Source organism: Gastrolobium bilobum, unplaced genomic scaffold (genome assembly GCF_033153095.1).
Source record: "Gastrolobium bilobum isolate Gb01-03AN ecotype WA unplaced genomic scaffold, APGP_CSIRO_Gbil_v1 utg10034, whole genome shotgun sequence".
Classification (NCBI taxonomy): Eukaryota; Viridiplantae; Streptophyta; class Magnoliopsida; order Fabales; family Fabaceae; genus Gastrolobium; species Gastrolobium bilobum.
The window spans coordinates 283434-299890 of NW_026897437.1; the positions used below are offsets into that span (position 1 = coordinate 283434).

The 16457-nt window shown below is 35.1% G+C and overlaps 3 protein-coding genes across 3 annotated transcripts; 2 read left to right on the forward strand and 1 right to left on the reverse strand.

Moving 5' to 3' along the window:
• Nucleotides 1-3510: 3510 nt before the first annotated feature.
• On the forward strand, nt 3511-6473 carry LOC133306936 (single-stranded DNA-binding protein, mitochondrial). The gene is made up of 6 exons (XM_061507348.1): nt 3511-3634; nt 4096-4295; nt 4770-4978; nt 5053-5153; nt 5981-6040; nt 6214-6473. Exons 1-6 carry the CDS (start codon nt 3568-3570, stop codon nt 6228-6230), a joined length of 654 nt encoding a protein of 217 aa, XP_061363332.1. The 5' UTR covers nt 3511-3567; the 3' UTR covers nt 6231-6473.
• A 1632-nt stretch (nt 6474-8105) lies between these two features.
• On the reverse strand, nt 8106-11478 carry LOC133306923 (probable protein phosphatase 2C 5). The gene is made up of 9 exons (XM_061507320.1): nt 11331-11478; nt 10388-10619; nt 9912-10083; nt 9618-9835; nt 9427-9534; nt 9196-9321; nt 8867-9099; nt 8508-8699; nt 8106-8428 (listed from the first exon to the last, which is right to left on the reverse strand). Exons 2-9 carry the CDS (start codon nt 10595-10597, stop codon nt 8395-8397), a joined length of 1293 nt encoding a protein of 430 aa, XP_061363304.1. The 5' UTR covers nt 10598-10619; nt 11331-11478; the 3' UTR covers nt 8106-8394.
• Nucleotides 11479-11799: 321 nt separating this feature from the next.
• On the forward strand, nt 11800-15381 carry LOC133306916 (uncharacterized). Its single transcript, XM_061507310.1, has 4 exons — nt 11800-11890; nt 11970-13554; nt 13718-15076; nt 15327-15381. Exons 1-4 carry the CDS (start codon nt 11800-11802, stop codon nt 15379-15381), a joined length of 3090 nt encoding a protein of 1029 aa, XP_061363294.1.
• The last annotated feature ends 1076 nt before the right edge of the window (nt 15382-16457 follow it).

A 16457-nucleotide genomic window follows, 5' to 3' on the forward strand; every position in this document is an offset into this window, starting at 1 on the left:
CCGTCGAAATTTTTTGAAAAAAATAAAAGAAAAAAAAAATTATATTTTGTGGACTTTTCGACGGAATTTCGATTCCGTCGAAAACTTTTGAAAAAAATAAAAGAAAAAGAAATTATATTTTATGGACTTTTCGACGGAATTTCGATTCCGTCGAAAACTTTTGAAAAAAATAAAAGAAAAAGAAATTATATTTTGTGGACTTTTCGACGGAATTTCGATTCCGTCGAAGATTTTCGACGGAAAAGGAATTCCGTCGAAAATTTTTGAAAAAAATAAAAGAAAAAGAAATTATAATTTGTGGACTTTTCGACGGAACCGTCGAAAACTTTTGAAAAAAATAAAAGAAAAAGAAATTATATTTTATGGACTTTTCGACGGAATTTCGATTTCGTTGAAGATTTTCGACGGAAAAAGAAATCCGTCGAAGATTTTCGACGGAAAAAGAATTCCGTCGAAAATCTTTAAACAAATAAATGAAAAAGAAAATATATTTGTGTCTTTTCGACGGTTGGCAAAATCAAATCTATCGAACTAATGACCTGCATTAATGGTTTTCAAATTCAATTTCGTATGTTTGTGTTATTTTTTTAGAAATTGAAAAATTCAAAAATTCAAATTGTTAGTACATAGGTGTCTTTGAGATAATCTGAGAGTCAGATCGACCTATGTAGGTACAACAAGTTGAATATTTCGATGAACTCAGCTAGCTCTGGGACAACATAACATTGCTAGTGCTCTATATTATCATTAGATAGATTGGGTCTAATGGGCTCAAGCCCATTTATGTCAGTAACTATGTTGGGCCTGATAGATCGCAAAGAAACACCTTAAGTTGTCTTGTATTCTAGCATATATGGTTTGGGCCCAATAAGGCATAATGGGCTTAAGTTGAAAAAGCCCACATATTGAGCTAAGAGATAGTCGGTGGCATCATTGGTCAAGTTGGACTTGATCCATAATGTAACCTATTTGTGATTAATTTGTTAAATTAACAAAATTAATTTGAATTCTAATTTTGAATTTGTAATTTGAAGTTTGAATTTAGGGAATTTGAATTTAATAAAATTAATTTAAATTCTAATTTTGAATTAGAAAATATTCACTAAATTAGATTTATTGAAGATGGAGAAAATAAAGGAAACCAATCAATTAGATGGATTGGAAACAAATCAATTGGATTGATTGACCAAAATTAAGGAAACCATTAAAATAAACCATTAAGGAAACCATCTAATTGTTATTTGTTAGTTTTTTAAGGTTACAATATATACTTATTGTACACCACTTGCTAATTGTATAAGTCTTTTCTGATACTTAGCCTAATATATGATATGGACTTTTGTGCATTTACTGTATTCTTTAAGAAGATTTTATTTTGATATGTTATTTACTTTGATTATATTTTTTATCAGGTAAATTATAGAAATTGGTATTAATTTTGTAAAGAGAATTTAAAAAAAAAATCTATAATTTTTCGACGGAATTCATTTTCCGTCGAAAACAATTATAACAATTTTCGACGGAATTTCATAGATTTTTTGTGGAAATTTTTTGACGGAATCCATTTTCCGTCGAAAACCATTACAACAATTTTTGACGGAATTTCATTGATTTTTCGTCGAAAATTTTCGACGGAATTTATTTTCCGTCAAAAACAATTACAACAATTTTCGATGGAAATTTATTGAAATTCCGTCGAAAATTTTCGACGGAATTCATTTTCCGTCGAAAACCATTACAACAATTTTCGACAGAATTTCATTGATTTTCCGTCGAAATTTTTTGACGGAATCCATTTTCCGTTGAAAATTTTCGACAATAATTTTCGACCGAATTTTTAATTCCGTCGAAAAATTTGTTAGCCACAAGGAAAATTTCACGGCCTGAATTCCGTCGAAAATACAATTTTCGACGGAATTTTCACCATTTTCGACGGAAAAATTCCGTCGAAAAAATGAACTTTTCTAGTTGTGTTATATGGCTAAGTATGATTGGTCCATACTCTTTAAAAAAATAATGAAAAAATAATGGTCCTTCTTTTACTATAAAATATTCATTTCTCCATATTTATCCACTTCAACTATTAAATAATTAAAATTATTGATTAATATATTATTATAATTATTAATTATGAATGTAATAAATCTTAATTAATGTTAATAATTAATTGATTATTAATATTAATCAATTTTAATTGAACAATATTGATTTCATATATATTTAATAATAATATTTTATTATAATATGTCTCAAAAATACTATATGAATTTATTAATTATTCGACGAAAAATTATTCAAATTTTCAATTCGTTAATTATAATTAATTAACTGATTAAAATTTTGTATAAATGAATTTATAATTAATTAATAGATTTACAAATCAATTAATGAATCTACACATCAGTTCTAATAATGAATTTACACAATTCAAGCAGATACGAAAATTTGTAAAAATCAATAACTAGTATTAATTGAGAATTATTATATTTGTAATAATAATAACAATAATATATTAATTAATAATTTTAATTATTTAATATTTGAAGGGAGTGAATGTGAGAAATGAGTATTTTATAATAGGAAAAAATAGTTATCCTTTTATATGATCTAACCTTATGTCATTTTAGAATTTATTGGGTCAAATTTATTAATTAATTAGTAATTCACAATAAAATTCAACAAATTCTAACCATTGATTGACGAAAATCAACGATTAGAATCTAAAATGACTTAAGATTAGATCCTTTAAAAGGATAAATATTTTTCCGTAAGAAATTTTTTTTTTCATTATTTTTTTAAGAGTATGGGCCAATCAGGTTACCCGATGCATCAAATTAAGTCACATGACACAGTTTAGTTGAGTCAGTTGACCCATGACCCTTTTTTAAATTAAAAAAAAATAAAATTAAAAATAATATCAGTATCGGATTGCTACCTTACACTGACCCACCTCCTATTAAGCACTAATCAAAAACTCTGACATGTCATGCCCGACACTTCAATATGTCCGACACTTCCCTACACTCAATACTCATTGCAAAGGATCAAAAAGGGTTTAAAGGTTATGTTGCATTACATTTTGAATTTCAACTATTAGATTCGTTGAATTACGATTATCATTTTATTGAGTTTAATATCAACATTTGGAATATCTTACGTTTCATTGCAAAATTGATGGGTATTATGAGTGTAACTTTTTTTTTATATTAAATTATTAAATATTAAATATAATATACACTACATAAATTAAAAATATTATATAATATCAAAACGTATCAAGATTTAATATATTTTAAAATTAATTTATTGTCAGAGTATCGTGTATCGTGTCGGTGTCGGTATCGGTGTAATATAGCCCACCTCCATTGAAAAAATAATTTGTAATAATTTTTTTGCTAGTTTGAGCCGACGGGCCAATCAGCTGTTATATGAAACTCTTTATGGGCCGGGCCCATTTGAGGAGTGGCCCCGATTTCTTAAACCCACAGTGTGCGTTCCGCTTTGCATCACCGAGCAGTGTTTGATTAAACCCTTGTAGTTGTTCGTCTGTGGAGGTTGTTGCTGAAAATGAATTCTGTGGCGTTGAGACTTGCGAAGCATCTTCGAGTGTGTTCTCTAACCTCCTCCTCCCACGGTGTGTCTCTTTCTTCTGTTTTTTTTTTTTTTTTCTCTGTATAATTTATAAGTTAAATGTGTTTCTGCTGTACTCAAAGTAACAACAACGCATGCATTTGTGTCCTCATTTCAGTCATCTAAAGTTCCTTTAACTTGTTGTTGAGACGCACCTACCAATGCTTACTTCATTAACTCTAAACTAAATGGTTCTATTGTTCAATGGCTGAAGGAAAATGGGATTCGAGATTCCCCTTTTTATTTTTATTTTCCACTTCTCATTATTGTTATTATTTTTAATTCGGGGCTTTGCTGAGGCTGATTTAAGTTACGCTTTCTACCCTAAATATATATTAGCGGGTCATGTTTGTTTGTTCAAAGGAGAATTTTGTACAGCAGTTGCTAGGAAAGTTTATATTATAACTACAACAGGAATTCTGCTGCTTGAGTTATTAACTGTGATTTTCTTCCTGAATTCATCAGCTGGTGTTCCCAGATGCGGAACGTTAAAGTACACAACATCACTACCTGATAGTGATGGTGATCATCCTTCACATAATAATGGTGGAACAAAGAACGAAGAGTTGGATGAAGAAATTGATGATTTTCTTGGTAGCAAGCCCGAGCTACAACTCCAAGGTGTGGATCCCAAGAGGGGTTGGGGATTTCGGGGTGTACACAAGGTATTGATTGGTGTTAATTGACGTTTATTATTATTATTAGTGTTCTCAAGGAATGGAATTTTTATTTGGTAACTGCGGATTGCAGAAAACCTAATCTGTAAACTTAATTTAAGTTGAGATTGATTGGATTTTGGTGTGGCTTAATTCAGTATATCATGTTTTGTGTCTTCGCTCTGCTATGATTGAGTAAAAGTTTTTTCAGCACAAGGTTTAAAGATAGATTTGTTTTTTATTTATTATCAAAGCCAGGAATTTTACTAGCTTGAATAAATATAATTGATTCTGAATAATGGTCGTGGTGGAGCCAATAAAAAAGGCATTCTCCTTAAACAGAACCAGAGACCTTAAAACAGAAGAAAACTTAAAGAACAAGATTTTATTTCCCTGTTCTTCCTTAGCTCAAAATGACAACTGATATATTTGCTTGTTGCATCTGACAAAAAATATGACCAACATGGTAGTGATTTGGAGCAGGCAATTATTTGTGGAAAAGTTGGCCAAGCCCCTGTACAAAAGATGTTAAGGAATGGGAAGAATGTAACCATCTTTACAGTTGGGACAGGGGGGATGTATGACCAGAGAATTGTCGGTGCAAATGATTTGCCAAAACCTGCTCAATGGCATCGGATTGCAGTGCATAATGATGTACTGGGGACCTATGCAGTACAGAAACTTTTTAAAAAGTAAGTGTTTGAACAAGAGAATATTTGTTTTTTGGTATAAATGTTCCAGACTCATGTTTCAAGCTTTACTGCAGCTCTTCAGTTTATGTTGAGGGTGATATTGAGACTAGAGTCTATAATGATAGCATCAATGGTAATGTTAAAAACATTCCAGAGATATGTGTTCGTCGCGATGGTATGGCAAGTTATATGCATTTTTTTCCCTCTTATTCTTTATTAAGTTACAGCAAACAAACATTAAGCTCTCCCATTTGGATATTGGACATTTTATAGGTGCCTGTTATGTTATGCCTCTTACTCAGTTAGAAGTATTTAGCTCATTTATTTGTGTGCGTGTGTGTTTGTGGGTGTTGTTGTGTTGGTGGGGGGGAGGGGGGGGTATGGGGTGAAGAAACCAAGGGTGCAGTAGCTTCTGCATTGACAAAAGATATAAAATGCTTATGTTTAATAAAAAACGGGGAATTTTTTTCTCGAGGAAAGGGTGACTATTATCCGAAACTTAACGTGACCTCGATTTGGACCAATTACCCCAACATCGATGTTAATCTGATTATAAATTGATTTACCCCTCTGTGCTGCTTGGTATATAAGCTAATTGCTTGATTACAAATAATTGTTTAATCCAGCAATCACCACCATCATATGCAGTTAATTTCACTCACCATTTATTTAATTTATGGACAAAATGCATTGTAGGGTTTTTCACTGCAATAGAAACTTCAGTTTTCAGAGCCTAAATCTGTGTTCTGTGCATGGAAAGGCAGATTTTGTCTTGTTTAACTTCAAAACGGGACAGCGAGCAGTGCATTTCTCATTTTCACTTTCAGGGTTAACATGACATGTTTCATAAACATGGATCATATTGGGGTTAAAGGATTCCAAACTCACTGAAGTAGATAGAATTTCATTTAGCTTACATTCATGTTTTCTTTCTTTCTTTTTCCCCCCCTTAACTGTTTTCAAACTGATTGTTTGTATGTATGTTGTCGCTCTCCACTTCAGGGAAAATTCGCCTCATAAAGAGTGGAGAGAGTGTTGATAAAACCTCCTTGGATGAGTTGCGTAAGTTCTTTTTACTTTAGTTACAAATAATGACATGTTTTAATTGTGATTTCCCCACTCTTTGGCAGTTTTTTCTGAAGTTAGTTCTGTGCGACACATCATTACTTTTAAGATTAAACTTTTAGCCATTGACTGGTATTTCACCTGACTGGGTAATAAATTCATACTGGCAGGAGAAGAGTTGTTTTAGAAGAAATCTGCCCATCTAATGGAAGCATTTACTTCTGTAAGAATCGTAGCTTTGTCGTGAGTAGCAGCATTTGTAATGAACACCATAATGAATGCTTTGTTTGTTTTATTATATTTTCATATATATCCTTTAGCATTCTGAATTTCAGTGTCCCATATTCATTTCTTATATGGAAGCGGTGTAGAAGAACTTATTTTTGGTGTAGAGTTCAAATCCTGTAATTTGGATAAGAATATGATACCAATCAATTAATACGTAGGATATAGTTCTAAATGTATCATATCTTTCTTCTCCTCAAGTTTATTTGTGAAAACCCGCCTTTCATAATCTTTTTCAAATGTATTATGGATGATTGATAGTGGGGAAATTAGAATTGAGGATCAATTTTTAGTAGTATTTATTAAAAAAAAATTTAAAAAAAATTGATCCCTTTAGTTTTTACTTATCTGGGTTTTGGTCCTTATAATTTTTTTATTTGGATATTGGTCTATATACTTTTATTGAATTGAGTTTTAGTCCCTGTTTTACCAATACCTTAATAAGTAGAAATTACATTGACTAATAATCGTTAATAGAAAACAGAGACCAATACAAATACACATTATAGGAATTAAAGTCCTAATAAATTGTTCTCCAAAAAAAAGGTCCTAATAAATTGATCAATTAGAGTAGTTAGTAGCGCGTTATATCGGCATAGAATTGCGTGGCATTGCATTTTTGTAGAGCAGCAATAGCGCCCTGATTCGCGGGCAAATAGTGGACAAATCGAAGCCAATATGATTAACAAACCATTAAATATTAATTTCATGTATTGCCCCGTTGTTTGACTAGGTTGTTTTGTTTTATTTTGGAATTTATTTTTTATATTTCATTTAATATGATTAAGTTATGTGAGATAAATTATTTTTTTTTTTCGTTTCTCATTGCCGTTTGTTTTTCTATATGACAAATGAGATTGTTCATATAATTTAGTCATGTTAGATGAGAGATGAAAATATCAATTCCTGTTTTATAGTAACCAAATAGATAGTGCCAACACTGGCGTAGGACAGTACACAAAGTGGGATCCAACCAAGTCTGGAGTCTGTTTGGTGAAACCCTGTTACGGGAAATGCTTAAACACCAGAATCAGAATGGTTGTATCACTAGTTGTAATTAAACCCAATCCCAATCCAATTGCACTTTATTTTATTGCTCTAAAAATATCAAACCTATAATAATATTAACCTATAACTTTTATCCACGTAACAACTCCTTTATTAAAGATTTCGATTTCCTTAAATATATCTCTATTTTGAATTGTCTTTCATTTTCAAGCTAAATAGTAAATAAGAAAGGCATGTTGGATTTCAAGTAATTGATTCTGAATTACCTTGTACAAATAATGGTGTAAAAGTAAAGGTTAGTATGCTTCATTGGACAATTTTGTTTTGTGTTACAAATTTTTGTTTTGGGCAGAAACTCTTATGACACTTGCTACAATCTTAGTTTTTGGAGCTTTTTCTTGTCAGAAGAACATATAAGCGTCTCATGAATACTCTTGTTTGCAAACCATCAACTTCTGTTGTGTGCTAAGATGTCCAGTGTTCTTTTAGTTTTCCTTTTAGCTTTGGATCACAAATTTGATCGTTTGCTGTGTTCTGGTTTCTAATAAAAAAAAGGACAGAGTTGTCATATTTATAAAATATGCTGACTAACATAAATTGTTCATTAGGTAATTCTTGTTACCTTGACAAATATAATATGCATTTTATTAATACCTTCATAAATGATAATCTGTTCCATTAACAAGACAATCGTGGCTGACGGGGAAAACCCGGATATATATATATATAAACAATGAGACGTTTTGTTGGGTCAACGATTGGAGTTGCTTTTGGAAATTTGGGAGAAAACTAAATATGCATGCATGGAAGAGATGTCTAGCACATTCACACAACATATAGAAGATATAGAAGCAAGACGTGTACTATCAAAAGACAACTCTACAGAGATGTAACCATGAAAGCGTCAGTTACTTACAAACCGTTAGTAATCAAAATAATAGAACTCATCCCCTAGACAACATGATTGAAGTTCTGTCAGTCAGTCCAACAGCTGAGCGCAAGCCAAAAACAAACTTGCAACAACCTCCAATAAACCATTTCTTACTCATCGATGACAATCACCATCCAAATGTAGAATCATGCATGTTCCCACTGCCAGGGAAAAAATATATTAATATTTACTATGTTACTAGAATACTAGATTTATGCTGTCACTGCGGGCCTGCTAGACCTTTTTCCTTCCATGGCATCTTTCTTCTTCTGACAGTTTGTGCAGAGAAAAGGACCTTCCCATGGCTTAGATGCTGGAGAGAAAAAAGGCCCAGAGTTCACTGATAAATCATCACCAGGGGGTTGATCTGCTTGACAAACCGCACAGCGGAAAATCCCAGAATTCATATTAGATGGAAAATCCTTACCCAGCCTGCAATTTAAGAAAATAGAAAATTTAAGAATCAGACACATGTACATCCTATTGGGAAAAGAAACATTTATGTTCTAGCCACTTGTCGGTAATGAAGAAAAGCAACAATTAAACTCCAAAAGGCACTATGCAAATAATAAATTTAGCAGTTATAGTCTCAGAGTTACCTCTCTGTAAGCATTGCAGAGCCCTCTTCAAACAACTCCTCCACAACACCAACTGCAGAAAGTTTATTAGTAGTTTTGTTTGTAGAGTTTAGAGATTTCTTTCCAAAGAGAAGGGAAGTAAGCATATTATGTTTCTTTCTTGGAATTGTTGGTAACACAGGATGGTCCGAAGGAATAATATCTACAACAAGGCAGGTTGTATCATCCTTCAGCCCTCTTGACCTTAGAGCTTCCTGTGAAGAAAAAAAAGAACACAAAGCATTGAGTAGACAAGATAATGGGACATCCATTCCTCAAAAGAGAGAAAGATTGCCTGAATTAACCATTACCTTTACCACCAGCTTTGCAGAAAGTTCTGCAGGTAGACCCCGACATGACTTGGCAGCCATATCAGAAGATAAAGCATCCCAAATACCATCGGAAGCTATAATAAGCCTTCCACCAGCATTTGAAAGCTGAGGAACCAATAAGAAATTTTTTTAGAGCATTGAAATTTGGAACTAAACACCTCCACATAAAATGGTCAATAAACCAAGACCGTAAGAATGAAACCAGCTCACCTTCACTTGCTTAACGTGAGGTATTGGCACAATATATTCTCCCACATCTGTGTCACCAATAGATCTAGAAAGGCACAATCCACCAGGCCAGCAGCGAAGAGGCCCTACCTATAAATTTATTAAGGAACCAAAACAGGATGGTTCAGCAAGCCCCCTGATTAGAAAGGAATATGAAGAAGATCACATCATACCTCATTGCCTCCATATATATTGAGTCTTCCTACTTCACCACCACTGGCAGTAACTCGTTCCCTCTCTTCTACATTTTCTTCCAATCTGTGGTCAACCGTCAAAAGAGAAACAACACCTCCCTGGGTATCTAATATGCAACGGGAATCTCCAACAGATGCAACAGTAACAGTCCATCCATCAACCACAACAAATGTAGCTGTTGTTCCAGAAGTTTCCCCTGCAGGTCAAATTAAAATGTCAGCATAAGTGCACATGGGCAACTCTAAGAAGGATGCAAAGGAAACTGTATGTACCTTTTTGCTGAAATTCTATGTCAGTTTTCACAAAACCAACAACTAGAGCCCGAGGCAGAGCTTGCAGCCACTCATCCCTGCTGATATCTTGTGGTATCGCACTCATAACATAACTTAGTATGTTTTCCTTTGCAAAAATTGCAGCGGATATACCATTATGCCCATCAAAGATCTGCCAATCAAGAATTCCTTATGGATATCATAACCATTGTGTGAATAAATTGACGCTCCACTTGATAACTGAGAAAATGTAAGAGAAGAAAGAAAATAGTACACTTCAATTCTCATTTATTTACTAAACCTGAGAAACAAACATCTCTCCAGTGTGCACAACCAATTACCATTCAGTCTTATATTAAGCTATATTCTCATTCCTTACTATTCAAATGATTCTTTCTCCAAACATTTCACTGAAAACAAAAGGATGCTAATCATGTCAAGTAAATAAACATGTAAACCAAGAACACAAGTAATACCGCGAAGACAGAAAACAGTGTTGATGAATCCCCAGGAATCCTCTGGCAATCTGTCTTGATTAGAAAGTAATCTTCTCCTTTCTTCGCCAAGCCAGCCTGTCCACACTTGACAAAAGGCTTCTCAATTTTTTCATTTCGTAGCTCACGGCCAATCAGGGTTGCCAACGGAACAAGTGGTGGCTTCATCCTTGATAATTCAGTCTTACTCATCTTAGTTTAACATTCAACATTTCTGAAACGACAGTGAAGATATCCTAATCAATGAAATTTTTTTTGAAAAAAATAAAAATAAAAAATCATAAGATTCATGTTCAATAACGAATAGAAATCCAGAAGACTCTCTGCTACCGCTAGTAGATCTACACGTTTAGGCTGTCAATATTATCAGCAGCACAGTCAATACGCAAGAGAGGTAGCATTGTTGACTTCACATAACATAGAACCATTCAACGGTGTTTATTTAATTTCAGAATAAAATTTTCCCCTAAACAGTACATGGGCGAAGCAAGAAATCTACAAGTATAGAACAAATCATAGATAAGGTGAATTACGGTGAAACATGGCAAAGCATTACTTCACCAGAACCAAGTAACAACATTAATCCTGGGAAGTGAAATATGAAATTAAAATCACGACCAGATGACTCAGTGAGTTTGAGTTCAGTAGGAATCAAATTCCTAAACAAATTAGCGATTACAATAGCTCGCGTGCAAATTCAAACTGACAAAAAAATAAAAACATTACAATTATCTCATATTTGTCTAAATTACAAAAATGTATATGGACATACCTACGATGCTGCATTACAAAGAAACAAGTAAGTTAATAAAAGCATCATACGTTCAAATTAGAGAAGAATTTTCCAGTTTTTGCAAAAGGAATTGATGTGAAACATGAATTGCAAAAGGGGGAGAAGAGAGTGTGTGGAAAAAGCAAAACTCACAGGTGAAAAAAAGGAGGTGGAAGATTCAACATTTGATTATCATAAAGCAGAATGCATTTGGAGAAACAGGTATAAAGATCATAAACCCTAGTGGGTGTGGGTGGTGCCAACAGAAAAAGAGAGAGAGAGAGAGAGAGATCCTGCTCTGTGATTTGATTGGTAGAGAAATGTTCTAGACAGAGGAAACGCGGAAAATTAAAATGAAAAAAAAAAGGGAAGAAAATATCACCTCGTAATGACCCTTTTGTCCTCATCCTCCTCAAATTTTGTAATACACCGAACGCAAAAACACAGTGGCGTATTTGCAAACCAAAAAATGTTTGTTATTTTAAAAGAAAAAAAATATTGTAAAAAAAAAAAAAAAAAAGATAATGAGTGAAGAGAGAGAAACCGCAAGGAGGCGAGAGATGCTACGACGGAGGAGGAAGATCTTTTCCATCGAAGCACAAAAAAACCTAAAGGCCCTGCTATGGAAGATCAACCTATGGATGATCACATGGCAGAGGAGGATATCCAAGTGAATGTGACTAGCAACGGGGGAAAAAAGAAGGAAGAGTCAGGTGATTCATCTAACAGGAAGTTGGTGTCATATAAAGATTCTCTTCTTGGTTTTAATGGAGGACCCCATGTTGCTGATAGCGAGCGATGAGGAAGATTGGGTAGAAAAACTACGTAAGGAAGAGGACGAAGAAGAAGGGGATGAGGTCTTTGTTACGGTTGATGGTAAGGAGGATCCTCTTTGCCCAACGTACTCTTTTCCAAAAGCCTTGCATTTAGAAGGTTGCAGACCTTGGAGACAGGCAGTGATTGTGGAACTTCTAGGGAAGAAAGTTGGAGTTAGATTCTTACTCAATCGTTTACTGAGGATGTGGAATATCCCAGGCACATATGAGTTCATTGATCTGGAGAATGACTACTTTTTGTTCCGATTTTCAAATAAGAATGATTACTCTCATGTTTTGGAGGATGGTCCTTGGATCATAGTTGATCATTATGTGGTAGTTCAACGGTGGCGTCCATTTTTTAATCCTTATGATGATGAGATCAGAAAGCTGGCAGTTTGGATTCGTATTCCAGGACTTCCTATTGAATTCTATACCTCTCATCATTTGTGGAATATAGGTAGTATTTTTGGTCGCACATTGAAGATTGATAGGAACTCTATCAGGAAACGTGATTCTGGTGAAGGTGATATTACAGAGAGAGCAAAGTTTGCTAGAATTTGTGTCGAAGTTGATCTTAGGAAAGGCTTTTTGTCCAAATTCCGGATTGCTGATCGTATCTTCCATGTTGGATATGAGGGTCTCCACTTAGTTTGTTTTGCTTGTGGAAAGTATGGGCATAGAAGGGATCAGTGTTCCCATAGTAATCTTCAACAAGATACTACGACTTATTCTCCTGAAGTTTCTGACTCGGTGGTGCATAAGCAGCCGGAAAAAGATTCTGTTCCGGCGAAGGAGGAACCGTTTGGGAATTGGATGCTAGTGCAGCGTAACCGTCGATCAAGGAGCATAGCACAATCAAAGGAGGAATCAAGGAGCATAGCACAATCAAAGGAGGAATCATTACCATCGGGTAGGAGACAAGTTGGCGTTGTTAATAATGCAGCGTTACGTAATAAGGCAGTTTCCAATTATCATCCTAATCACAGACAGGTCATTCAATCAGGTTCAAGATTTCAAGCTATTGCTGAGTTGGCTCAAAAGGATAATAATATCTTAATTATTTCTGATTCTCCAGTGATTGATTCAATCAACATTGAATCTGGTCTGACACGAATTAATCATGGGGAATTAATTGCTCATAATGAAGAACCGTTGATGAAAAAGGATATTCAAATGGAAACAGTTTCTCCATCTGCTAACCTATCCGCGGGCAAGTCGAGAAAAGAGGTCCAAAGTCAAGGAGTAAAATTCAAAGAGAACCAAAAGAAGAAAGCAACTGCATCATCTGCTAAAGTTCATCAGCTGGTCCAGAATGCTAATATTAGCAAAGGCAGATTAAATGCTTCAAAAGGTGCAGAATCTCAAAAGAATAATTTTAAACTTGATTCTCAGAAGAATATGTCGGAGGATTTCCAAGATAGACAAATTGTCTTGCACCCTTCTATATCTAAATTCCAGAGGAAGACGTCTCATGTGGTTAATGATCAGCAAGAGACTCTTCCTTCTTCTAGTGGCTTGGATAATGGAGGTAAACATGGAAGACCACCAGATGCTCTTACGTTAATGAGGAATTTTTATCAAACTCACAAGGATTCTATCCCTTTGGATAATTTGGACGTTTTGGGTGCGACTTCGGTCTATACCAATGCTCTTTCTTAGGGCCGGTTTCTGTTCGGATAAATTTAAGATTGTTTTTATGAATATTTTGACCTGGAATTGTAGAGAGGCTGGGAAAAGGAGTTTTCCGCCTCTAATTCGGGATCTTTCTCATAGATACAGTATTAAGGTTATGGCTTTGTTAGAAACTAGATTGAGTGGTGTTATGGCGGATAGAGCTATTCGGCGTCTTGGTTTTTCTGGTCACTTTCATCGTGATGCTGTTGGTTTTTCTGGCAGTATTTGGGTGCTTTGGAACACTGATGAAGTTTCAGTGGATGTTCTTTTTTCTCATCACCAACTTGTCCATACTAAAATTTGTTGGGTAAAAGAAAATAGAGAGGAGTTCATGACTTTTATTTATGCAAGTCCGCGAAGACAGGAACGTATTCAGCTGTGGGAAATTCTGTCTTCACTGTTTGATCAGTCCATGAGGAATGCAGCTTGGGGGATAGCAGGTGATTTTAACACTTATTTGTATGAGTATGAGAAGCTAGGTGGTAATGGGCATAACTGGAATAGCATGAGGGAATTTCGTGATTGTTTAGATGAATGTAGCTTGTCTGACATTGGCAATCAAGGTCCTATTTTCACTTGGCAAAGAAGAAATCTTCAGGAACGTCTTGATAGGGTTTGCGCTAATGATAATTGGAACTTGGTTTTCCCTAACCGTGTGGCTTTCAACTTGCCTTTCTTTGGCTCAGATCATCGACCAGTGTTATTATGGGAAGGTCAACCTGCTATTTATCCGAGAGGGGAGCGTCCTTTCCGTTTTCTAGCGTCCTGGTTAACAGAGAGCACTTTTCATGAGGTGGTTAATGGATGTTGGTCAAACAATGTAAACTGGATGCATGCTATGGAGACATTTCAGATTAATGCTTCGGAATGGCATAGAAATGTTTATAGGATTGCTCTGAAAAGAAAGAATGATTTGCATGCAAGGATTAGAGGTATTGATAGATGTCTTAGTTATCAGTACAGTCATAGCCTTGAGATGTTGCAAAAGGATCTATGGAGGGAACTAGACAAGATTTATCTTCAAGAGGAAATTACTTGGTTTCAAAGATCGAAATTGAATTGGTTTGCTCTTGGAGATAGGAACTCGCGTTTCTTTCATTCTGTGACGGTTGCCAGACGTAGGAGGAATCGCATAGATACGTTGAAAAACTCTGAGGGAGTTTGGATTGGTGATCAACAGGTTTTAATGGAAATGGCTGTTTCTTTCTTTGAAAATCTGTACACAAAAGATCCATTACCTAAACCGGCTTTTCCAGTTCGTGGCTTTTTTCCAGTTATTGAAGCGCATGCTTTAGACACGATGAGTATTATGCCAAACAGTAAGGAGATCAGAGATGTAGTCTTCTCTTTTGGTCCATACAAGTCGCCTGGGAAGGATGGGCTTAATGCTCTTTTCTTTCAATCTCAGTGGGATAAGGTGGGTGAGTCAGTTATCTCTTTTGTGAAAGGTGTGTTCCTTCATCCGGATAATATCAAAGAGGTTAACCAAACTTTGATTTGTCTGATTCCTAAGATTGATGTGCCTGAATTACTTAAAGATTTCAGACCTATTAGCCTTTGTAATGTTATTTACAAGACTGTAACTAAGATTGTGGCTAATAGGCTGAAATTTCATATGGCTCACTTGGTTATGCCTAATCAATGTGGTTTTATTAAGGGTAGACAAGGAGCGGATAATATCATTGTGGCTCAGGAAATCATCCATTCCATGAATAAAAAGAGAGGAGGTAAGGGTTGGATGATTGTCAAAGTTGATTTAGAAAAGGCTTATGACAAGATTTCTTGGGAGTTTCTGAAAGACACGCTTGTGGATGTTGGTTTGCCTGAGAATATTATTTCTCTGATCATGTGTTGTGTCTCGTCATGTACAATGAATTTGTTATGGAATGGATCAACTACGACAGAATTTTCTCCTAATCAAGGTCTTCGTCAGGGAGATCCTTTGTCTCCTTATCTTTTCATCCTTTGCATGGAAAGACTTGCTCATTTGATTAATGTAGCAGTTCAAGAGGACGTTTGGAAGCCTATCAGATTGAATAGAAGGGGACCACTGCTTTCCCATCTATTTTTTGCAGATGATCTTCTGCTCTTTACAGAAGCCACAGAAGGGCAAGCTGTTATTATTAATAAGATTCTTGATTGTTTTTGCAGGTGCTCTGGTGAGAAGGTTAGCAAGGAAAAAACAAAAGTCTTCTTCTCCAGAAACGTTAATCATACCCGAGTGCAGAATCTAAGCCAGTTGATGGGCTACTCTCCTACAAATGACTTGGGTAAATACTTGGGTATTCCTCTTCGTCATAGCCGTGTTACAAAGAGTACGTTTGGCTATATCTTAAATCGGATGCAAGCTCGTTTAAATGCCTGGAATCAACGTACTCTTTCATTGGCAGGAAGATCAACTTTGGCTAGGTCAGTTCTTACTGCAATTCCTCAATATCCTATGCAAACTTGTATTATTCCTAGTGGTACGTGTGATCGTATTGAGAGTGTAACTAGGAATTTCATTTGGGGATCAACTTCTGAACGAAGGAAAGCTCACCTGGTTTCTTGGGAGACGGTCTGTTTGCCGAAGAATGTAGGGGGGCTTGGTTTTCGTAAAATTAAAGAGAATAATATGGCTTTTATCATGAAGCTAGGTCACCGAATCATGACTGATCGTAATTCGTTATGGGTTCGGGTCCTTCGTAGCAAGTATAAGGTGGAGGAAAGGCTCATTCCAAGTATCTCGGCTTCCGCAAATGATTCTGGTTTATGGAAGGCTATTGTTAAGTATTGGCCTCAAACTCTA

Excerpts from the sequence above, each read along its gene's own strand:
- LOC133306923 (XM_061507320.1), bottom strand. The coding sequence starts at position 10,597 with ATGAGTAAGACTGAATTATCAAGGATGAAGCCACCACTTGTTCCGTTG. Across the intron at positions 9,836-9,911 it reads CATAGAATTTCAGCAAAAAG|GGGAAACTTCTGGAACAACA; the intron begins GTACATACAGTT and ends TTTGACCTGCAG. Across the intron at positions 9,100-9,195 it reads CTGCAAAGCTGGTGGTAAAG|GAAGCTCTAAGGTCAAGAGG; the intron begins GTAATGGTTAAT and ends TTTTCTTCACAG.
- LOC133306936 (XM_061507348.1), top strand. The coding sequence starts at position 3,568 with ATGAATTCTGTGGCGTTGAGACTTGCGAAGCATCTTCGAGTGTGTTCT. Across the intron at positions 4,296-4,769 it reads GATTTCGGGGTGTACACAAG|GCAATTATTTGTGGAAAAGT; the intron begins GTATTGATTGGT and ends GATTTGGAGCAG. Across the intron at positions 4,979-5,052 it reads GTACAGAAACTTTTTAAAAA|CTCTTCAGTTTATGTTGAGG; the intron begins GTAAGTGTTTGA and ends GCTTTACTGCAG.
- LOC133306916 (XM_061507310.1), top strand. The coding sequence starts at position 11,800 with ATGGAAGATCAACCTATGGATGATCACATGGCAGAGGAGGATATCCAA. Across the intron at positions 11,891-11,969 it reads AAAAAAGAAGGAAGAGTCAG|CGAGCGATGAGGAAGATTGG; the intron begins GTGATTCATCTA and ends TGTTGCTGATAG. Across the intron at positions 15,077-15,326 it reads GCTCTTTTCTTTCAATCTCA|GGTAGACAAGGAGCGGATAA; the intron begins GTGGGATAAGGT and ends GGTTTTATTAAG.